Below are 22,978 nucleotides of genomic sequence, written 5' to 3' on the forward strand. Positions count from 1 at the left end.
CAACTCCTGGACACACACACAGGGAACAACTCCTGGATACACACACAGGGAACAACTCCTGGATACACACACAAGGTAGGAAATTAACGAAGGTGCTGTGATTCAATTCATTTAACTTTATTCATCCCAGAGGGGCTGTTGTTGCTGGCAGGATTAACATATACTAATAATAAACACAAACAACAGTACAATACAGTCAGACAGAAATACAGTGTAATGGATATAGTACCATGCAGAAATTGTCCATAGTGCAAATGCAACAGTCCATACATCCCAGAATATAGTTTTAATCTACATTGGTGGTGTAGGCAGTTTGGGCTCAGTCAGTCCATGACCAAAGACGCTCCACTCTCTCTCCCACTCTTTTGGGTCCAGTGCTGTTCTAGCACACCTCTGCATCTCAGTCAGTCCCCATCCAGACACTCCATGCTCTCCTCCACAGCTTCTCTGTCTCCCACGCAGTCCTACACAAATTCTCTCTTTGTCTCCTCCACAGCTTCTCTCTGCCTCCTACTCTCTCCTCCACAGCTTATCCCTGTCTCCTACTCTCTCCTCCACAGCTTATCCCTGTCTCCTACTCTCTCCTCCACAGCTTCTCTCTGTCTCCTACTCTCTCCTCCACAGCTTATCCCTGTCTCCTACTCTCTCCTTCTCTCTGCCTCCTACTCTCTCCTCCACAGCTTATCCCTGTCTCCTACTCTCTCCTCCACAGCTTATCCCTGTCTCCTACTCTCTCCTCCACAGCTTATCCCTGTCTCCTCCTCTCTCCTCCACAGCTTATCCCCGTCTCCTACTCTCTCCTCCACAGCTTCTCTCTGTCTCCTACTCTCTCCTCCACAGCTTATCCCTGTCTCCTACTCTCTCCTCCACAGCTTCTCTCTGCCTCCTACTCTCTCCTCCACAGCTTATCCCTGTCTCCTACTCTCTCCTCCACAGCTTCTCTCTGTCTCCTACTCTCTCCTCCACAGCTTATCTGTCTCCTACCCTCTCCTCCACAGCTTCTCTCTGCCTCCTACTCTCTCCTCCACAGCTTATCCCCGTCTCCTACTCTCTCCTCCACAGCTTCTCTCTGTCTCCTACTCTCTCCTCCACAGCTTATCCCTGTCTCCTACTCTCTCCTCCACAGCTTCTCTCTGCCTCCTACTCTCTCCTCCACAGCTTATCCCTGTCTCCTACTCTCTCCTCCACAGCTTCTCTCTGTCTCCTACTCTCTCCTCCACAGCTTATCTGTCTCCTACCCTCTCCTCCACAGCTTCTCTCTGCCTCCTACTCTCTCCTCCACAGCTTATCTCTGCCTCCTACCCTCTCCTCCACAGCTTCTCTCTGTCTCCTACTCTCTCCTCCACAGCTTATCCCTGTCTCCTACTCTCTCCACTCTGTTGGGTCCAGCACTACTGTAGTACACCTCCAACATGGCATCTTTGGAGGTCAGCAAGGTGACCACGCTCTCGGTCCTTGTGATGAGGTCATAGCCCAGGCAGAACACACTGAACAGCACAGCGAGCCCCAGCACACAAATCGCAATCTGCGCCACGTGAACAGACTCCTCTCGCTGGTCGCCAGCCCCGTCTATTATCACCCCTGGGGAGAGGACATAACAGCAGGCACCTACGATACCGTTCCACACACGTCTGGCACTACAGGAGAACATTTGACCTGTCCTGGCATTAGCTCTCCACACCCTAAAATACGTCTTAGGGAAGTTCAAGACAGGAGTCTGAATGAAATTGATGTCTGACAGGTTTAGAACAGAACATCTCTGTTGACGTCACTCTGTGTTGGCTACAACTCCACAAAGTAGAAACAAGGCAGAAAACTGTTATGTGTGGAACAGAGGACAAACAGTGGTGTTGGAGATGACCTCATGAGGGCAATAACACAAGGACAGAGTGCTACAGGATAAGATTTTATTCATAATCAGAGTACAGTTTCATTTTCAGCTTTCTTTAAAGCCTCTTCCCTCGAACATCTTTACAGCAATCAGCAAAAAACAAGTTAAATAAAGGAGAGCGCCATCACTGTGTGTGTGCGTTTTGGGCTGTCTGAGTGTGTGTGCGTTTTGGGCTGTCTGACTGTGTGTGCGTTTTGGGCTGTCTGACTGTGTGTGCGTTTTGGGCTGTCTGACTGTGTGTGCGGTATGGGCTGTCTGACTGTGTGCGGTTTGGGCTGTCTGACTGTGTGCGGTTTGGGCTGTCTGACTGTGTGCGTTATGGGCTGTCTGACTGTGTGCGGTATGGGCTGTCTGACTGTGTGTGCGTTTTGGGCTGTCTGACTGTGTGTGCGTTTTGGGCTGTCTGACTGTGTGTGCGTTTTGGGCTGTCTGAGTGTGTGTGCGTTTTGGGCTGTCTGAGTGTGTGTGCGTTTTGGGCTGTCTGAGTGTGTGTGCGTTTTGGGCTGTCTGAGTGTGTGTGCGTTTTGGGCTGTCTGAGTGTGTGTGCGTTTTGGGCTGTCTGAGTGTGTGTGCGTTTTGGGCTGTCTGAGTGTGTGTGCGTTTTGGGCTGTCTGAGTGTGTGTGCGTTTTGGGCTGTCTGACTGTGTGTGCGTTTTGGGCTGTCTGACTGTGTGTGCGGTATGGGCTGTCTGACTGTGTGTGCGGTATGGGCTGTCTGACTGTGTGCGGTATGGGCTGTCTGACTGTGTGCGGTATGGGCTGTCTGACTGTGTGCGGTATGGGCTGTCTGACTGTGTGCGGTATGGGCTGTCTGACTGTGTGCGGTATGGGCTGTCTGACTGTGTGTGCGGTATGGGCTGTCTGACTGTGTGTGCGTTGTTGGGCTGTCTGACTGTGTGCGTCGTATGGGCTGTCTGAGTGTGTGCGTCGTATGGGCTGTCTGAGTGTGTGCGTCGTATGGGCTGTCTGACGTGTGTGCGTCGTTGGGCTGTCTGAGTGTGTGCGTCGTTGGGCTGTCTGAGTGTGTGCGTCGTTGGGCTGTCTGAGTGTGTGCGTCGTTGGGCTGTCTGAGTGTGTGCGTCGTTGGGCTGTCTGAGTGTGTGCGTCGTTGGGCTGTCTGAGTGTGTGCGTCGTTGGGCTGTCTGAGTGTGTGCGTCGTTGGGCTGTCTGAGTGTGTGCGTCGTTGGGCTGTCTGAGTGTGTGCGTCGTTGGGCTGTCTGAGTGTGTGCGTATGAGTTCAGCAGATGGATGGTTCATCGACGGCGTCAGCTCCCTCTGTGACGGCCTTCACACACTTGGCCATGGTCTGAGACGCTCTGCTAATGGGATCTATTGGAGAGAGAGAGAGAATGTTACACACACACACACACACACACACACACCCTCACACAAGTGACGAAAGGATCCCACCAGTTATCCATGTGCATTCCACCCTCTCATCAGTCTGACAAACACATTCACAGCTGTGCTATGACACATTATACATACCTGTCATATAGAAGTCTTTAGCTGTCAGCTGAGGAGAGACGAGAGGATTTGCTAGAAGAGTCTGATTCACAGCCTGAGAGAGACGGAGAGAGAAATAAAGGACGGTTGAGTATGCTCTCAATTTCCAAAGACCAGTCTCCATTTATGATTTCATAACAGCTGATCGTAAAGAAAAGTCAGTTAAGGGGTGGAATGTTCAAGGTTATGTCCTGACCTGTGAGAGTTTGAGGTTAGGGGTAAAAGGTTAAGGGTTACCTGTGAGAGTTTGAGGTTAGGGGTAAAAGGTTAAGGGTTACCTGTGAGAGTTTGAGGTTAGGGGTAAAAGGTTAAGGGTTACCTGTGAGAGTTGGTTGGCCTGTTTAAAGTAGTTGGCTTCCTCAACGTCGTCGTAGCGGACCAGGTTAGGAGAAACCTCGGCCAGCCGACCCCTCACCTCATCCACAGAGTCATAGGGCAGAGTCAGCCCCGCCAGCTGCAACACACACAGTTACATATACAACCACACACACACACAGTTACATATACAACCACACACACACACACACACAGTTACATATACAACCACACACACAGTTACATATACAACCACACACACACACAGTTACATATACAACCACACACACACACACAGTTACATATACAACCACACACACACACAGTTACATATACAACCACACACACACAGTTACATATACAACCACACACACACACACACACACACACACACACAGTTACATATACAACCACACACACACACACACACACACAGTTACATATACAACCACACACACACACACAGTTACATATACAACCACACACACACAGTTACATATACAACCACACACACACACACACACAGTTACATATACAACCACACACACACACACACACACAGTTACATATACAACCACACACACACACACACACACAGTTACATATACAACCACACACACACACACACACACAGTTACATATACAACCACACACACACACACACACACAGTTACATATACAACCACACACACACACACACACGTTACATATACAACCACACACACACACACACAGTTACATATACAACCACACACACACACACACACACACAGTTACATATACAACCACACACACACACACACACACACAGTTACATATACAACCACACACACACACACACAGTTACATATACAACCACACACACACACAGTTACATATACAACCACACACACACACACACACACACACACACACACACACACACACACACACACACACACACACACACACACACACACACACACACACACACCGTCTTCAACAAATGTATATGGGTGTGTGTGTGTACCTCGGAGATGGCTCTGATGATCTTCCAGTCCTCCCTGGCCATGCCGGGCGCGGTGACGGCCACGCGTGTCTGTTGACTCCTCCCCTCTGTGTTGACGTATGTTCCGTTCTTCTCCGTGTACGCCGCGCCGGGCAGGATGACGTCAGCCATGGTGGCACCCACGTCTCCATGGTGACCTGGCAACGATACACACATACCATACATATGCTGTATATAGCATGACAATTCTGTGTGTTATGGGAAGTGCACTGGCTGTTCTACCCTGATAAATGAACATGCTGTCCTGTGTGTGTGTAGATAGGTGTGTACCCTGGTAGATGATCATGCTGTCCTGTGTGTGTGTAGATAGGTGTGTACCCTGGTAGATGATCATGCTGTCCTGTGTGTGTGTGTAGATAGGTGTGTACCCTGGTAGATGATCATGCAGTCTTTAGGCAGGTCCTGTCTGGTGATGCATTCTCCGTCAGCTCCTAGCAGGAACAGAACCTTGGGCGGGGCTTTACGGATAGACTCCACCCCCGCCTTGTAGCCCAGGTCCAGGGCTGCCACCTGACTGGCTACCCTGCAGATAGACAAAAAGATGATTGGGCGCTAGTAGGGATAGACTAAGTTGTTAGCTGTATGCTAAATGCTAGTAAAAGCTAGATGCTAATATTAGCTATATACTAAATGCTAGTAATAGCTGGATGCTAAATGCGACTAGAAGTTAGGCCAGAGATAGCTTTAGCATGCTAACCTGTGCAGCACGTTGAGGACCTTCCAGCCCTCCTCCACTCCGCTGCTGGCCCTGGCATTCTGGGCGATGGTTTGCACAGAGCTCAAGATGGCTCCTCCATCCTCCCTCTGAAGAGAGGCACTGCCCACCACCACTACCGGCCGCTTGGCCTGCGCGAGCACCTGGAGAGAAGAGGAGAGAGAGAGAGAGAGAAGGTTAGGGCATTGCATAACCACAAACAGAGCTGGATCACGTCCAGTAGTACACACCATTATGGAAGGCAGATACATTGACTAGATTCTAGAACAGACGTGCTTCTCTGTCATGCAGAATGACCAATCATGTCATTCCTATCTGTAACAATGTTGGTTACAACATTTCTATCAACAACAATACAACCCCCGCTCCCGCCAACTGCCCCCCCCCACCCCCGCCAATCCCTTCCCGGTCTGTGGTGGCCGTGGTTACCTGGCAGAAGGGGTGTGTTCCGTTAGCGATGTCCTGCAGCACCTGAGTGGACTCTCCCAGGTGGTCGTAAGTGTAACTCAGATCCACACTGCTCCCCACCACAGACACCTTCAACTCATTATGCAACCAGCTGAGAGGGGAGGGGAGATGGTGAGGGAGGCTTCCTACTGCAGGTTGGTGTGTGTGTGTGTGTGAGTGCTGCAGACATCTAATTGATGTGTGTGTGTGTTTGTGCAGGTTGCACTTTTGGATACATCTGTTGCAGAAAGTGGGACCTCACAGCAAGGATTGGTGTGTGTGTGTGTGTGTGTGTGTGTGTGTGTGTGTGTGTGTGTGTAGCCCATGTTTAGGTGTGTGTGTGTTTGAGTGAGTTTAGATGTGTGTGTGTTTGTGTACCTCTTGCGGACGCGTGCATTGAAGAGTGGGGCCTCGTAGCGAGGGTTGGTTCCTATAAGTAGCAGCAGGTCAGCTTCCTCAATGCCACTGATCCGAGAGTTCAGCAGGTAGTTGGAACGCAGGTCAGAGCTACGCAAACCACAATACAACCTTTTACTAACCATGAGCCAACCTTTTAATAACATACCATTACTAAACATAATACAAACTATTATTAATAATCTAACCATGACACAACATACAACACTCACTCCCACTAACTCCTTCCCCTTCTCTCCCCCACTACTCACACCTTACTCCCACACCCTTATTCTTCCCCTCCCTCCCCACTAACTCTTCCCGCTCCCCCAGCCTTTCCCCCCTCCCTCCCTGATGTAACCAGCCCCAGTGGCAGGGAAGACCTCCACCCTGACTCACCCAGCCCCAGCATCAGGGAAGACCTCCACCCTGACTCACCCAGCCCCAGCATCAGGGAAGACCCCCAACCTGACTCACCCAGCCCCAGCATCAGGGAAGACCTCCACCCTGACTCACCCAGCATCAGGGAAGACCCCCAACCTGACTCACCCAGCCCAATCAGGGAAGACCCCCCACCCTGACTCACCCAGCCCCAGCATCAGGGAAGACCTCCACCCTGACTCACCCAGCCCCAGCATCAGGGAAGACCTCCACCCTGACTCACCCAGCCCCAGCATCAGGGAAGACCTCCACCCTGACTCACCCAGCCCCAGCATCAGGGAAGACCCTCCAACCTGACTCACCCAGCCCCAGCATCAGGGAAGACCCCCAACCTGACTCACCCAGCCCCAGCATCAGGGAAGACCCCCACCCTGACTCACCCAGCCCCAGCATCAGTGAAGACCCCCACCCTGACTCACCCAGCATCAGGGAAGACCCCCACCCTGACTCACCCAGCCATCAGGGAAGACCCCCACCCTGACTCACCCAGCCCCAGCATCAGGGAAGACCCCCACCCTGACTCACCCAGCCCCAGCATCAGGGAAGACCCCCACCCTGACTCACCCAGCCCCAGCATCAGGGAAGACCCCCACCCTGACTCACCCAGCCCCAGCATCAGGGAAGACCTCCACCCTGACTCACCCAGCCCCAGCATCAGGGAAGACCCCCAACCTGACTCACCCAGCCCCAGCATCAGGGAAGACCCCCAACCTGACTCACCCAGCCCCAGCATCAGGGAAGACCCCCACCCTGACTCACCCAGCCCCAGCATCAGGGAAGACCCCCAACCTGACTCACCCAGCCCCAGCATCAGGGAAGACCCCCAACCTGACTCACCCAGCCCCAGCATCAGGGAAGACCCCCACCCTGACTCACCCAGCCCCAGCATCAGGGAAGACCCCCAACCTGACTCACCCAGCCCCAGCATCAGGGAAGACCCCCACCCTGACTCACCCAGCCCCAGCATCAGGGAAGACCTCCTCAGTACAGAGGTTGTCACTGTTCAGTCTGTTGAGCAGGTCCTTCAGAGACACCAGAGCCTCTGCATCCACCATGCCTCCAGCTATGGCTGCCACGTCACTGCCCTGGGCTCCCTGCAACTATACACACACCCACACATTACACACATGATACCTAAACATACATACAGTGCATTCGTAAAGTATTCAGACCCCTTCATTTTGTTACGTTACAGCCTCATTCTAAAATGGATTAAATTAATGTACTTCCTCAAGCTACACACAATACCCCATAATGACAAAGCGAAAACAGGTTTATAGAAATGTTATGAAATGTATTTTCCAAAACTAAAACAGAAATACCTATTTACATAAGTATTCAGACCCTTTGCTATGAGACTCAAAATTGAGCTCAGGTGCATCCTGTTTCCATTGATCGTCCTTGAGATGTTTCTACAACTTGATTGGAGTCCACCTGTGGTAAATTCAATTGATTGGACATGATTTGGAAAGGTACACACCTGTCTATACAAGGTCCCACAGTTGACAGTGCATGTCAGAGCAAAAACCAAGCCATGAGGTCGAAATAATTGTCTTTAGAGCTCCGAGACAGGATTGTGTCGAGGCACAGATCTAGGGGAGGGTACCAAAACAATTCTGCAGCATTGAAGGTCCCCAAGAACACAGTGGCCTCCGTCAATCTTAAATGGAAAACATTTGGAACCACCAAGACTCTTCCTAGATCTGGCCGCCCGGCCAAACTGAGCAATCAGGGGAGAAGGGCCTTAGTCAGGGAGGTGGCAAACAACCCAATGGTCACTCTGACAGACCTCTAGAGTTCCTCTGTGGAGAAGTACAACCATCTCTGCAGCACTCCGCCAATCAGGCCTTTATAGTAGAGTACCCAGACGGAAGCCACTCCTCAGTAAATGGCACATGACAGCCAGCTTGGAGTTTGCCAAAAGATACCTAAAGGACTCTCAGACCACGAGAATCAAGATTCTCTGGTCTGACGAAACCAAGATTGAACTCTTTGGCCTGAATGGAGATGAACAAAGCAAAGTACAGAGAGATCTTTGATGAAAACCTGCTCCAGAGCGCTCAGGACCTCAGACTGGGGCGAAGGTTCACCTTCCAACAGGACAACAACCCTAAACACACAGCCAAGACAACGCAGGAGTGGCTTCGGGACAAGTCTCAATGTCCTTGGGTGGCCCAGCCAGAGCCTGGACTTGAACCCAATCAAACGTCTCTGTAGAGACCTGAAAATATCTGTGCAGCGACACACCCCATCCAACCTGACGGAGCTTGAGAGTATCTGCAGAGAAGGGGAAAAACTTCCCAAATATAGGTGTGCCAAGCTTGTAGCGTCATACCCAAGAAGACTCAAGGCTGTAATCACTTCCAAAGGTGTTTCAACAAAGTACTGAGTAAAGGGTCTGAATACTTATGTAAATGTGATATGTTTGTTTTTAATACATTTGCAAACATTTCTAAAAACCTGTTTATGCTTTGTCATTATGGGGTATTGTGTGTAGATTGAGGGGGGGGGGGCAATTTAATCAGCTTTAGAATAAGGCTGTAACGTAACAAAAGGTGGGAAAAGTCAAGGGGTCTGAATACTTTGGAATGCACTGTATATACTAACTTTTTATAAAGACATAAAGATTACAGACACCACTTCATATCTTCCTACAGACAGACTGAAAACAATGTCATTGCCTATAGTGTCCAACATATCTGTTGAGCGACAGACATCAGTGACAGACACTACACATAGACTTACTGCTCCGGCCACGCGTGTGAGTACGTCTTCCCAGGATGTGGGGACCAGCTGTCCTGACGCGTCCTTCACCATAGGCTGGGTCAGCCTCTGGCGCTTCAGACCGTCATACGCAAACCTACACACACACACACACATGGTAGACACAGTATGAACACACACATACGTTATATACATATATTGATTGAAGTCCCAGCTGGTAGCAGGGTGATAGACAGGTAATGGGTGTGGTTAGGGCCAGGTGTGGGCAGGTTCTGTGTCTCACCTGGTCTTGTCTGAGATCCACTCCTCGTTGATGTCTTCGTTCAGGCGGGGCAGAACCCTCATCACCTCTCCACCTCGCGTACTCACAATGATGTTACTGCCTACTGCATCCAACACATCTATAGACTCAGTCTTCCTGCAAACACACAGCAAGGTTACACACATAACAATGGTACTGCCTACACCTCTATCATGTCTATATACTAGATCTAGAGTGTAGATTCATCTTCCTTTTTACAAACACACACTTGATATATTAACACACGCACAGTACCTGGTCTCCCAGGGTCGTGAGGTGAAGGCGTATGGTTTGGAGGTGAGGGCTCCTACGGGACAGATGTCGATGACGTTTCCTGACATCTCGGACATGAACATCTTCTCCACGTACGTCCCCACCTGCATGTTGTTCCCTCTGCCTGTGGTACCCAGGTCCTCTACACCTGCAATCTCACTGGCAAAACTGGCATAGGGAAGAAAACAACAATCAAATCAAATGATCAATACCACCCCATGGCCTGCAATCTCACTGGCAAAACTGGCATTTGGGCACAAAGGCCTAGCATTAGAATGTATACAGAGTGGAAATATGAGTACGCTGGCTGAGAAGGACACTCAGAGCAGAGAGAAACTTGGATTTGCTAACACAATGTGCCATTGGAACACAGGAGTGATGGTTGCTGGTAATGGGCCTCTGTACGCCTATGTAGATATTCCATAAAGAAATCTGCAGTTTCCAGCTACAATCGTCATTTACAACATTAACAATGTCTACACTGTATTTCTGATCAATATGTTATTTTAATGGACAAAAAAATAGCTTTTCTTTCAAAAACAAGGACATTTCTAAGTGACCCCAAACTTTTGAATGGTAGTATATATATATATTTTAAACAAGTGAAGGGAGTGAGAAAGAGTGAGGAGTACGGTGGCTGAGAAGGACAAACAAAGAGAAGAAAGTGGCTGAGAGGGACATACTGAGCATAGTACTCACCGGATGCAGCGTGTGCACTGGATGCAGCGGGTCATGATTGTTTTGATGAGTGGTCCAATGTTCTTATCCTCCACAGCCCGCTTGTCCTCAGAGAAACGACTGCGGTCTGAACCAAACTGCATGGACTGGTCCTGAGACACAAAACAAACCCAAAAACACAACAGTCAGTGTGTGCGTGTGTGTGTGTGTGTGTGCATTTACACATCCAGAGTGTGTGTGTTTACCTGAAGGTCACACTCTCCTCCCTGGTCACAGATGGGGCAGTCCAGAGGGTGGTTAGCCAGCAGGAACTCCATCACTCCCTCTCTGGCCTTGCGGGTCTTCTCTGAGTTGGTCAGGATGTTCCAGCCTTTCATCACTGGCATGGCGCACGCGGCCGCCAGCTTTGGGGCTTTCTCAATCTCCACCAGACACATTCTGCAGTTCCCAGCCACGGACAGGCGCTCGTGGTAGCAGAATCGAGGAATCTGCACCCCCATCTTCTCACAGGCCTAAACACACACAGATACAATGAGTCAGTCACAGTAAAACACACAGACACAATTTGTCACCAGGGCTAGTGTTTAACCCTACAGGGTGATTGGGGTCAGGGTGAGGTCAAAGTGCAAAGGTTACCTGCAGCACGGTGGTTCCAGGCAGCACCTCCACTGGTTTCCCATCAACAAACACCTCCACCATGTTACTGGCAGCTCTCGCTGAGGTACGCACTGCAAACACAGATACAGATTACACTTCAAAGCAACCAGAAACCCTAGAGAAATGTGAGTGTTCTCTTCAAAACACATGAATGTATCCAAGTAGCTTGAGGGTGCACACACAATCTTTACCATTGTTGGAGGGGGCCAGGCTGCCCTTGGCTGCCCCTGCTAGAGCGCGGCTAACGGATGGCAAACGCAACATGACGCTAGAAAGAGACAGAGCGCAGAAGTCAAACATCTCTAACTGACTACTTTGGCTATAGCTAAGACTTCTAGCTATCTTATCTAAGAGTAATTCACTGTATGGGTTACATATGTCATAACAAATGACATTAGTTGGATTAATTATGATCATATATGTGCACCACTACCGGTGATCTATGGCAAGGGACAACTGCGTTACGAGCTGTAAACTCAAGATGTAACAAAATCGGACACCCTTGCTAGTTGTCACCTTGCTAGAAGTTGTCACACACACACAGTCAACATATGAGTGAATCCATGTTCACATCAGTTAAGTTACATCTAACGGTCTCCCCTATCTCTAATGTTAGCCCTGGTCCAGCTGTTGACGTTCTCCCCACTCGAGTTGGTGTTGAATGCTTTCTAGGTTAGCAAGTTAAAGCGTTCAATGTTAGCTAACTACAAGTCAAGGACACGGGACATCGCACTGATTTTACAGCGGCTGGCTGTTACTAAATCCAAAGATTGTAAACTATACAATCGGCATGGTCACATAGGAATGAAGTATTGATATTTTATTCTTACCTTGTCGCTATTTGGCCTTCTTGACCAGAACAGCGATTTATGTATGCACTTGCTAGCAATCCTACTGCGAATCTCCGTCACAACAACGAAAATGAACGATTCACCACGATATATTAAAGGAAGAAATAGCTCATTTTGCCCATACTTCTTAATTTAAAATTAAGTTACAGGTATTTACATAATAATAAAACATATGCATATGTTCAAAACTATTATAATCATAAAAATATTTAACGTTTCGAGTTATAATGTGCCCGTTCACCCCGTAAAACGTTAGTGCTTCCGGTTGAAATGCTTTCCTATATGTTCGTGATTTGTGTGCTTTTACTGTTTAAATAACCACTTTGATGTTTAATAGATATATATATATTGAAATACATTAGCAAGCCATATTTTTATTTTTTATCATATTATAACAGTATTGTTACGAGAGCGATGAATGCTGATTGCATGCTGCATTTTGTGAGACTTTTGTATAAACGTCAAACTATCAAAATAATAATAGAATCTCTAATTTTATAGCTGCAGTTTGGTGAAAGTGACATTATTTTTTAGAATGGAAGAAAATAACATTGGAAGGAGAGAACAAGGAGGTGGAGTCACACGGTTCGCGCCGTCACTGGTATAAAATCCTCCTCGTGTTCCGTCTTCGTTCCTTCGCTCTTCCTGCACTGCACGTCTTGTAAAGGGCTTAGAAGCATCTTGAACAATGGGCTTTGGCGATCTGAAAACCCCTGGCGGCCTCAAGGTCCTCAACGACTTTTTAGCCGACAAGAGCTACATCGAGGGGTTGGTAGGCATTTTTACCCATTTTTGTTTTATGTATCGATCAAACTAGTCAGCCAACCGACGATGGCGTCGCAGTTGGCAAGTTAGCTATGTAAGCGACCTTCTAGCTAACGTTAGCCTTCTGAACTTCGTGCAAAGTATTTTACGGATATGATTTTGAATTCATAGTGATTATACTCGTGTCTCCTTAAAGTAGACGCCAAACCCGAGGCTAGGTTTTATGCACACCCAGAGTAGGTAATGGTGTTAAATGCTCTTCCGTGACGTTAGCTGCTAACTTAGTTTGAATGACGTGGACGGCTGCACCTAAAGGTACTAGATTGGAGGGGAAGTCGAATTTTGGTGATTAGGTTCTCGGTGCCGAGATTAAAATGCACTGATGGCTCGGCTAGGTTACCTTATCGTTCTGCTGCTGTAGTTTTATCAAACCTGATTTAACCGTGCAAACCCTGGAGTACAGCTTGGTGCACAATGTGAAGTTTATGCTATTTAAGTAAAATGGTTATGTAGCTCGTAACGACACCTTGAGTGAAGTTTTGTGAGGCTCGGGTACTAAACGGGGGGGGGGTGCTGTAGGCACAGATCTAGGATCCAATTGTCTTTATTCCATGCTGACTTCTAACTTTCCTCCCTGTGCAGGTGGGTGCCCTCCCAGGCTGACGTGGCTGTGTTCGATGCAATCTCCTCAGCCCCCTCAACAGTCCTGTGCCATGCTCTGCGCTGGTACAACCATATTAAGTCATTCCAGAACCAGAAGGGAAGGTGAGTTGTGCACTAATTGCCAGCTAATAGTTACCCTTTGCTACTGATCTAGGATTTGCGTGATGATTTCACACCATCTTTCGCCTGATTGCCTGATGCACAACCTTTTAGTACTGATGAATCTGGATCATAGATGAAGATAAGATGGGTGAATACATGAATTGGTACATCAGTTAACTTGCCCTCCCTGCCTTCTCCCCACCCTCTCTCTATTCACTGTTCTTCCCTGCCCTTTGTCCTCTCCTCTACTTCTGTCTTCCCCTCGTCTCCCTCCCCTCACTGCAGTCTGCCAGGAGTAAAGAAGCCCCTGGGTCACTATGGTCCTGCCGGGGTGGAGGACAAGACAGCTGCTGACTCAAAGGACGACGATGATGACATGGACCTGTTTGGCTCTGACGAGGAGGTGACTGCTTCCTGGTTTGAGTTGAATTAAACTTTGTCCTCAGCGGGTGAGCTGATTCAAATGATCTGACATGTCAGACGCAGAGCTATCCATGTTGGCCCCAAATGGTCTACGACAATGACTGTCTTATATGGAGTCTTCAGTGAGCTGACATATAATAAATGAAGATGGGGGCAATGTATTTGTAGAATCGAACATGGCTGGCTGTTGGAAATCCATCAAGCATAGTTGGCTGACCTCTGTAAATCTATCGTGCTGTCGTCCCCCCTGAGCTATGACTGGGTTATATGATCAGCCAAACGGTGGGTTGGATCTCGTGATGTTACACCTTTTAGTTTGAGTACCCCGGTGTCTCCCCTACTGTTGAGTTGTGGCCGATTAGCTGACCCCACTGACATTTGACCTCTCACCCCTGCAGGAGGACGCAGAGGCAGAAAAGCTGAAGGAGGAGAGAATCGCAGCTTACGCCGCCAAGAAGTCAAAGAGTACGTCATGCACAGCTAACATTACACACCTTGTGCAATGTAGACTAGAAAAGTCCAATGTGCACGTCCTGTGACGCTGTGAAGGACAGAACAGTGCCCTCACTCAGAAAGCTGGCTATTCTATGATGATCCTAACACCATCTTTCGGCTGATTTGTGATGGACACCTTTTTATGATCTGAGTACTGCCAGACAACAAGGTCATTGTTTGGTTGTTTTGAGGGCTTGACACTTACGGTCAGTTTGTCTGTGTGCACATCTCTCTTCCACAGAGCCCACACTCATCGCCAAGTCATCGATCCTGCTTGATGTGAAACCGTGGGATGATGAGACGGACATGGCCAAGCTGGAGGAGTGTGTTCGCAGCATCTCAATGGACGGCCTGCTTTGGGGACAGTGTAAGTGCAGGAAGTGTCACTACAGTGGTGGCTGGTGAAAGGTTGACAGCGCATGGTAAAGGCTGGAATGGAACTGCCATGGTTTCATTCCAGCCATTACTGGGAACAACATGAGCACAGTGCAACTATTGACTGCTGCAGGTTAAGTTACAATTCAGCTGGTTCAGTGCTGCTTTGTTTCCTACTATCCCGGTCTGTCTGCACTCCACAGAAGGCAGGGATGCTTGGTCTCAAACACTTTTCTGTAGATCTTGCTCAATCTGTCATGGGCTCTGCTCTTGTTTGATTGGGTGCCGTGGCTAGAATGTCTCCACCAAAACTTGTTGACATCTGTTCCCTTCTCCCCCTTCAGCCAAGCTGGTACCAGTGGGCTATGGCATCAAGAAGCTGCAGATCGGGTGTGTGGTAGAGGACGACAAGGTGGGAACAGACCAGCTGGAGGAACAGATTACAGCCTTTGAGGACTACGTCCAGTCTATGGATGTGGCTGCCTTCAACAAGATCTAAAACTCAAACTTACCAACGAAGACACTGAGCACTTCAGATGGATAATGTTAGTTACATTCTGACAAGTGGTACTGCCTGGTTTATGTAGCTTTTGAGGAAAGACTTTGGTGTTTGGGGAGAACGCGGCTGGTGAATTGCATTCTCTGTTGGTCCTGAAGGTGCAATATGCTTAAGTCACTCTGCCATTTCCTGGTTGCTAAAACAAGTTGTGTAGAGAATCATTGTACCATCTAAACTGCTGAAATGTATTCAATAAATAAATATTGTATTTTCAGCTGTATAACGGTAACACAACTTAGAGGAAGCATAGAAGTGGTTTGTTGGGTGTCTTCTATTTAGAAGAGTAGTTTTGGGGAGAAACACCAAGTGAACTCTAAACGCAGGCTTAGGTCGTGTTGAGTATCATCAGTAAATGTAATATGCACAAATGCGTAAAAGGTTAACTGACTTCCATCAGACAAAAGTATAAGCTCTAAGACTTACTTCAGCCCTTATATAGAACAGTTATTCAAACACGTTTGTTTCTTGCCATAGTGATGCCTGGGTGAGCCGAGTGGCAGATTCATAAAAATTCTGTGCCTTTGGTTGGGTCTCCTGAAGTTACATGGCAGCTTAAAAGCTGTCACCCTGCAATGAACCAAGAGTTGATGGGCATAGCTAATTTCAAAATATGATTTACCCTTAGTCAATTTAACCTTGGGAGATGACAATTGGGTTTAGACATGTTTCGCTAAAGTAACCCGGGGACCCGAGGTGAGAAACTCAGCAGTGTAACTTCTCTTTGAATAATGTTGCCACCGCATAGTTCAATGGCTGTACCAAAGCTGGTGGATGAATAAAGCTCTTACTCGGGCCGTTTACATTGAAGAAAAACGGTCACAACTCCGGGGTGTTTAGGGGGTTGCAATTTACGGGGTGCCTCCTATAGACACAAATACGACATCTGTTTGGTCTGCATAGTTCATTGACTAACATATGAACCAGCAAATATTTGCGAGAAGAATGTCTTGCTTCCTCTTCCGTAATCTCTGATACCGGTAGGAATTCGTGTCCGCTAAGCCGAGTAACGTCACTTCTCCGGGAAGAGCAAAATACGGATGCCGAACAGAACCGAATGGAATAACAAAACAGGTGAAAAGGCGGGAAGGCATATTTGTGTGGATATGAAAACTTACGACCTCGTGAAAAGTCTCTGCTGTATTATATTTCTCTAGCATGCTGTTAGTCCCGGCATCTCCCCGTGCAAGCATGGCTAGCTAACGTCAGCGAGGCTGCTACTAGCTAGTTAGCATAACGAGATCAGCTATTTCCCAACTGTTTTAAAACTACGTTACTTGCTAGACACCTTATGTTTATTAATTTTGCATATCAGTAGTGCTGCAGATTGCAGTCATCCAGCTAGCTCCTTACTGTAGAAGTGAAATTGTGATTTATTTAGAGAAAGCTAATCGAGGACAGAGCAGAAGGCCAGGTTGTCTTTCTGTGGCGAGCGTGTCCTCGTTCCAACCAATCACGGCAGAGCTTGCTGTCTAGCCACTTAACTTCCGCGCGATCCGCAGATTTCACCCCACGCGCCATGGAATAAATAGCCTACATGCAAAATACAGATCTCAGTAGGCCTAAGCAATAACATTGGAATTGTAAACTAGCCAGATAACTTTTGTTGTATCCTTATGGCAATGCTGGAAAAGCAAATAACCTCTGAAATGCCGCATCTTTTAATTGTCATGTGTCACTACTTCAGTAGTTGGTCCAGAATCAGGTTGCCCTTGGAGATGGGAGACTGATCTGACATAATGTGATTGGCCAGCCTGAGACTGAAGCTTCCCTGACTCCTCCCCCAGCGAGTGAGTTGGTTTCTGGTGTTTTGGATATGATTTATTTCACAACAAGCCACACAACTTTATATGTACAGGATACACTTTTATATTTTAGTCTCCTCTTTGTGTGTGTTTTCAGATGTAGAACACCAAATGCCCGCTGACGAGCAGTCTGCCCCCTCTGCTCAAGGTAAGAGGACAGAAAGTACTACTAGCCAACTCTAATCAAATTGTATTTGTTACATACACGTGTTTAGCAGATGTTATTGCGGGTGTAGCGAAATGCTTGTGAGCGTGCATGCAAGTTTGTGTTGTCTGAGCATAAACGGCGTAAACGGTGTGCTAGCTTAGCATATAGCGCTGCCTCTATGAACTTGCCTCTGACTGGGTTTGAGCCAGGGTCCTGTAACTCACTAACACGTGGCCGCCCGCCTGCTTGACAGCTATAGAAAAGGATCCAATTCGATAGCACCATTTGCGATATTTTAAGCTAGCTGTGGAGTGAACGTCCTTATCTCTGATACACGAAGTTCTGTTCTGTCTGTTTGTCTGACAGATGCAGTGCAGGGTCAGACAGATCCACAGAAGGAGATGGACACTGTTAGCAGGTGAGTCAGCAAACACCCACAGGGTTTATTTGTCGGGATCGTGTTTTGGTTGTGTCCACATCAGTTGTGTTGTGTTCTCTGTCTTCTCAAGGGGGGAGAGGGAGGAGGAGCAGCCCGGGCCATCCAGAGTTCCTCCCCCCAGACAGGGCTACTGCAGCTGCTGCCAGATACTCTACAACAACGTGGAGCAGCACATCCTAAGCCCCAGACACAGGGAGGTGGTTCATAGCACTCGCACCTACGTCCCCTCTGGAAGCCTGATGGAGAGATTCCTGTCGGACGTAATCCAGCATCACCCGCACCTCTACAACGACCCTCGGTAACGCACTCACACAATCCGTTAACATTACCCTCAACTCTCTATCCCTGTCAGTATTATTTCTGTCAGCCCGAGTCTCTTTCCTCTGATTTACCTTTCTGTGTGTCTTAAGCCCCACCCACGCTGACCTGCCGTCTCTGAGCAGCCCGCTGGTTCCCAGGGAGGAGCTATTGGATCTCTGCGCCAGCGACGATGACGGGGCGTCGCTCGGAACCCGAGAGCACATGCCCAGCTCTGACGACTCTTCCTGTCAGCTCGTTTACGTACAGGAAGCGGATGTTGCCTCGGAAACAAGGACCAGCCAACCAGAAGAAGGTAGAGGGGGAAAGGCGGCGTCAGAGAGGTTAACCCCAACTGCTCCAGACCAGGATATAAGACCAAGTTCTGGGGAAGGGACTCACTCACACACACCTTCCCCGGACCACTTACCAACACACCCCACGAGACCTTGTAGCCAGAAGCAAACCCCTCCTCCGCTCCACCGGAAAGCACACAGGAAGACCAACCGGCGGAGAGAGAGAGGGAGCAACTCTTCCTCCATCCATCCTCCCCGCTCCCCCGCTTCTCCACAGTTGTGTGCTACCCCAACGGACCAGAGAACCAAGGAAACACCAGAGAACCAGCCTCCCTACAAGCCGAGGGACCGGACCCCAGACCCCAAGCCCCGGACGGTAAACACTGGCTGGGCCGCGTGGGCGGGGGTGCCCCCCTGGAGGCGGAGGGAGACCCAGAAGGAGCAGGCGTTCTCCAGTGACCACTCCGACCCTGAGGGGGACACGATAGAGGAGGTGATCCAGAGACACTGCTACGGCCGCAGTCCCACACAACACCACCAGAGGGACCACAACATATGGACAGGGGGGGAGAGAGGAGAGGCAAGGGGGGATATGGACAGCTTCCACCTTAGCCTCCCTGGCTCACTGGGAGTGGGTTCGGATGACAGTGAGGACTGGGATACCCCTGTGCAGGTGGCTATTGGGAGGGAGCAGGAGTGGAGGAAGGACATCCCTGTGGTAGTGGGCTTAAGGCAGGGTGGGGAGCAGGAGGGCAGGGCCCTGGCCTGTCTCATGGAGGTACAGGTGAACATGGAGGACCAGTTGTACACCAGCCAGCTGGATTCTGCCCTCAACCCTGAGACTAGGACAGCGGGGGAGACAGGGATGGGGGAGACAGAGGGAGAAATGGAACAAACAGTGGAGGAGATTCTCCCAGCACTCCCCCACATCCCCGTGTCCTTCCTGGGGAAGACGTGGACCCAGGTGCTGCTGGAGGACGAGCAGAAGGTGGAGAACATGGTCCGAGAGTTCCGACAAGGAAGGTTCCTCTGCTACTTCAAAAGCGAATCCCTCGCCAGGTACGCACAGACCAGATTCTGACCTGACTCATCAGGAGTATTTCTACATCATTGAAATCCACCAAACGGCTACTTTTCTCTCTCCTCATGTTCATATTTCTGATGATGTCATTCACAGGCACGGGAAGCGGAGCAGCAGAGACATGGGGCGTGGCCAGAAGGAAGGGATGGAAGACAGGGGGTGGGTTCCCCTTGGTGACCATGACAATGAAGATGACAACCCAGAATGCCACATGAGGGGGAGGGAGGTGCTTAGGCGGAGGAAAGTTAGGAGTTATCGCCTGGCGTCCAGGTGTCAGGTGGTCAAAGTGAGTCACGGGACACAGACTACAGCAGCCATCATCCCCACCATCCGACAGAGAACACTGGACCAGACAGGCACATCCCCGGACATCCTCACGCTGCCCTGTCAGGACCCCTGCGTTGACCAGGAGAAGACCCCAGAGGTGAAGACAAGGCTGTGCTCTCTCCGCCTGCCTGTCTCCTACTCCCGCATCATGACCCCCCTGCAGCCCAAAACCACCCTGATCTATGTCCTCTCCTCCCCCGAAACCCCTCCCTTTGACCCCAAGCCCCGCCTCAGACCTATCGCCAGGGGCAACCGCGGCAGGAAAAGGTCATGTGACGGGTGTGAAGGCGACGTGGGGGCCAAGGTCAAATACAAAAGGGTTCCTTTGAGGTACTATGACCCTGCCACCCACCGCATTCTGAAGACCCCCCCCAAGGGCTTGAACCTCACCCCCTCCTCCTCTGGCCTCCCCAGACCCCCCCAGGCCCACGTGGTCAGACAACTGTTCAGGAGCCTGAGTCCAGACATCAATACAGAGAGACAGGGGGGAGAGGGAGGGAGAGATGGGTCGGGGGGTAGGAGGAGGGGTCGCAGCGGGGACAGTGTGGCGTCAGGGTCACTCTTAGAGCCAGGGGGGTCATTTGGGGCTGAAGGTCAGGGTTCATCGGAGGCAGGGTCATCTGTGACTACGCCTTTCAGCCGCTCCTCTCTGTCCAATAGCAGCCGATTTCTACTGAGCACGCTCTCTCCCGACACAAACTCTAACCCAGAAGTGACCCGGCAGCGGAGGCGGAGAGGAGGAGGAGGAGGGGAACGGAAGTTAAAGACGGACCGACCTCTAACCCCTGAGAAAGACCACTCTTCTCCGTACAGGCCTTGGACAAGAGGTGGTAGGGGAGAACGGCAACCAGCAAGACGCAACTCAAAAAGGGGGCGACCACCTCAAATCAGCCCTCCACCTAAACCCCCACCACCCCAGGACCTCTCTCCCACAGTCGAGCCCAGGAAAGGGCCCTCGAGACGGGTCGCAGAGAGTAAGAAACTCCCAAGGCCCAAAAGCCCAGCCAGGGGGGTCACTTCCACCCCTCTGAAACAGGCCATCAGAACACCAAGCCGCCGGTCGTCCCCCCGACAAACCCGTGTTCCACTGCCCACCCGGACACTGAGGAGGAGAGTGAGGAGATGACGGGATGCATCTCAACAGTCTACAGTGGCTTCCTTTCCTTGTCTCCTTTCCTCCAGACGCACTGACATGAAATAACATGGGCGTGTTTAGCAGGGTGAATGTTCATAATGTAGCAGATACATATGTTACTACTTCACATGATAAGAGCTATGTCTGCTCCACTTCATTACAATTCTACCTGAGTCCTTGACGGTTTCCACATTGCTTTCTCCTGTCCTGCTTTCAGTGCAGATGAAGGAGAGGAGACAAGGAGCATCTTTTGAGATGTACCCTGGCTCTCTGAAGAGATGGGGTGAGAGAGAATGTAGAGAAGTGGAGGAGAGATTACCTCTTCCTCTCTCTGCTTCCCATCCTTCTCTCATACGGTCATGTTTTACACAGAAGCCAGCAGCAGAATAGTTAGCAGGATGTTTTTCAAGCTGTCTGTTTTGACATGGTGGTTGTTGTGTTCTCAGTTTAATTTTTTACAATCAGGATATTTTTTTACGTTTATAAGGACTTTGTCAAAAGCTTGTTTATTTAATAAATAATGTACATGAATTAAAACATTTTGTCATAGGTTTCTCTAATGAAAGAGCATAATCATTTCAGTACAACTGTACTTCATACAAATATAAGTTTCATATGTATTACACAGGAAAGTATGGATTTTACACAATAACTCACGTCATCGGGCGTCAAAGTCTAGAGAAGCCTTCTGGATTCATACTCTGGCCTGTGGTTGTGTAGGAGGATGGGGCATGAAGTGTGTGCGTTTGGGACGGAGTGTGTGTTCACTGCATAGACGAGATGACACACTGAGTCCCCCACTTCCTCTGCAGCCTCCAACAACTCCAACTCCCGTCTGCAGTCTGGACAAACATACTCATACCTTAATACACACACAACTACACACCTTCACACAACTACACACACATAAGTGTAGTAGTGTGTAGAACTAGAGAGAGCTCATTCGTAAACTCACCTGTATGTGTGTGAGTGTGTAGCGACAGCTCACTTATTAGTCGTTGCACCAACTCACACAGTCGCTCCTCCACTAAACTACACATCCCAGAATACTCCTCTTCAGAGACACTGGTCTTTCATTAGCCCAGTGACCTGCCCATCACAGGGCTGTGGGTTAGAGGTAATTCTCTCGTGCATTGTGGGAGTGTGAGTCTCTGTGACTGAGTCAGTCTGCTCCTCCTCTTCATCATCATCATCACCTCTCTGATCTTCTGTCTTCATCTCATTCCTCTGCATCTTTGCTGTGTAACATTCTTCCTCCTCTACCCTCGCCTTCTCTTCCCTCTCCTCCTCTTCCCTCTCCTCCTCCTCCTCTCTTTCTCTGGATCGAGAGGAAGATGCAGAGCTCTGAGACTCTACAGGACAAGCTATGTCTCTCTCTGGCCTGTATTTAGCATGTGGGATGACATTAGCATGAGGCATGACGTCAGCATGTGTCCCTGACATGCTAAGAGCCTGTTGAAAGGAAGAGGGACATTTTAGAGTCAGGCCTGTAGTCTGAGATGATGTGTGTGTGAACATGCATACACGTGTGTGTGTCTACCTGTGAGCATATCCTGCAGTCTGAGGTTGTGTGTGTGTGTCTACCTGTGAGAGTATGTCCTGCAGTCTGAGGTTGTGTGTGTGTGTGTGTGTGTGTGAGAGCATGTCCTGCAGTCTGAGGTTGTGTGTGTGTGTCTACCTGTGAGAGTATGTCCTGCAGTCTGAGGTTGTGTGTGTGTGTCTACCTGTGAGAGTATGTCCTGCAGTCTGAGGTTGTGTGTGTGTGTGTGTGTGTGTGAGAGCATGTCCTGCAGTCTGAGGTTGTGTGTGTGTGTCTACCTGTGAGATC

The 22,978-nt window shown here is 49.4% G+C and overlaps 4 protein-coding genes across 8 annotated transcripts in view; 2 read left to right on the plus strand and 2 right to left on the minus strand.

The window, feature by feature from the left end:
- Nucleotides 1-1,893: 1,893 nt before the first annotated feature.
- On the minus strand, nt 1,894-12,505 carry LOC106575725 (NADH-ubiquinone oxidoreductase 75 kDa subunit, mitochondrial). Of its 2 annotated transcripts, XM_045699289.1 has the most exons (17): nt 12,223-12,504; nt 11,584-11,660; nt 11,372-11,463; nt 10,981-11,247; nt 10,757-10,887; nt 10,040-10,225; nt 9,767-9,901; nt 9,505-9,619; nt 7,714-7,859; nt 6,301-6,429; nt 5,905-6,034; nt 5,458-5,618; nt 5,129-5,283; nt 4,722-4,897; nt 3,717-3,851; nt 3,380-3,452; nt 1,894-3,220 (listed from the first exon to the last, which is right to left on the minus strand). In XM_045699289.1, the coding sequence occupies exons 2-17, from the start codon at nt 11,654-11,656 to the stop codon at nt 3,129-3,131; spliced, it is 2,196 nt and encodes a 731-aa protein (XP_045555245.1). In that variant the 5' UTR covers nt 11,657-11,660; nt 12,223-12,504; the 3' UTR covers nt 1,894-3,128. The 2 variants fall into 2 exon arrangements, with proteins under 2 accessions (XP_045555245.1, XP_045555246.1); XM_045699290.1 differs by lacking the exon at nt 1,894-3,220 and having other exon boundaries at nt 3,421-3,593; nt 3,635-3,851; nt 12,223-12,505.
- A 127-nt stretch (nt 12,506-12,632) lies between these two features.
- LOC106575720 (elongation factor 1-beta) lies at nt 12,633-15,839 on the plus strand. Its single transcript, XM_014152380.2, has 6 exons — nt 12,633-13,011; nt 13,651-13,773; nt 14,059-14,176; nt 14,595-14,661; nt 14,933-15,058; nt 15,411-15,839. Exons 1-6 carry the CDS (start codon nt 12,932-12,934, stop codon nt 15,563-15,565), a joined length of 669 nt encoding a protein of 222 aa, XP_014007855.1. The 5' UTR covers nt 12,633-12,931; the 3' UTR covers nt 15,566-15,839.
- Nucleotides 15,840-16,121: 282 nt separating this feature from the next.
- On the plus strand, nt 16,122-21,687 carry LOC106575719 (uncharacterized). Of its 4 annotated transcripts, none has more exons than XM_014152379.2 (7): nt 16,122-16,696; nt 17,310-17,412; nt 17,501-17,575; nt 17,942-17,993; nt 18,085-18,312; nt 18,425-19,666; nt 19,785-21,687. In XM_014152379.2, exons 3-7 carry the CDS (start codon nt 17,539-17,541, stop codon nt 21,139-21,141), a joined length of 2,916 nt encoding a protein of 971 aa, XP_014007854.1. In that variant the 5' UTR covers nt 16,122-16,696; nt 17,310-17,412; nt 17,501-17,538; the 3' UTR covers nt 21,142-21,687. The 4 variants fall into 4 exon arrangements, with proteins under 4 accessions (XP_014007854.1, XP_014007852.1, XP_045555244.1 ...); XM_014152377.2 differs by having other exon boundaries at nt 17,525-17,575; XM_045699288.1 differs by having other exon boundaries at nt 17,313-17,412.
- The window catches only part of LOC123728326 (dystrotelin), an 8,213-nt gene continuing 6,918 nt past the window's right edge, over nt 21,684-22,978 (minus strand). Inside the window, exons 4-5 of the mRNA XM_045700394.1 lie at nt 22,106-22,602; nt 21,684-21,992 (exon numbers count right to left, since the gene is read on the minus strand). Of these exons, the coding sequence (XP_045556350.1) occupies nt 22,207-22,602 (396 nt within the window). The 3' untranslated portion in view covers nt 21,684-21,992; nt 22,106-22,206. The remainder of the gene's footprint in view (nt 21,993-22,105; nt 22,603-22,978) is intronic.

The sequence above is a fragment of the Salmo salar genome, chromosome ssa17 (genome assembly GCF_905237065.1).
Source record: "Salmo salar chromosome ssa17, Ssal_v3.1, whole genome shotgun sequence".
Classification (NCBI taxonomy): Eukaryota; Metazoa; Chordata; class Actinopteri; order Salmoniformes; family Salmonidae; genus Salmo; species Salmo salar.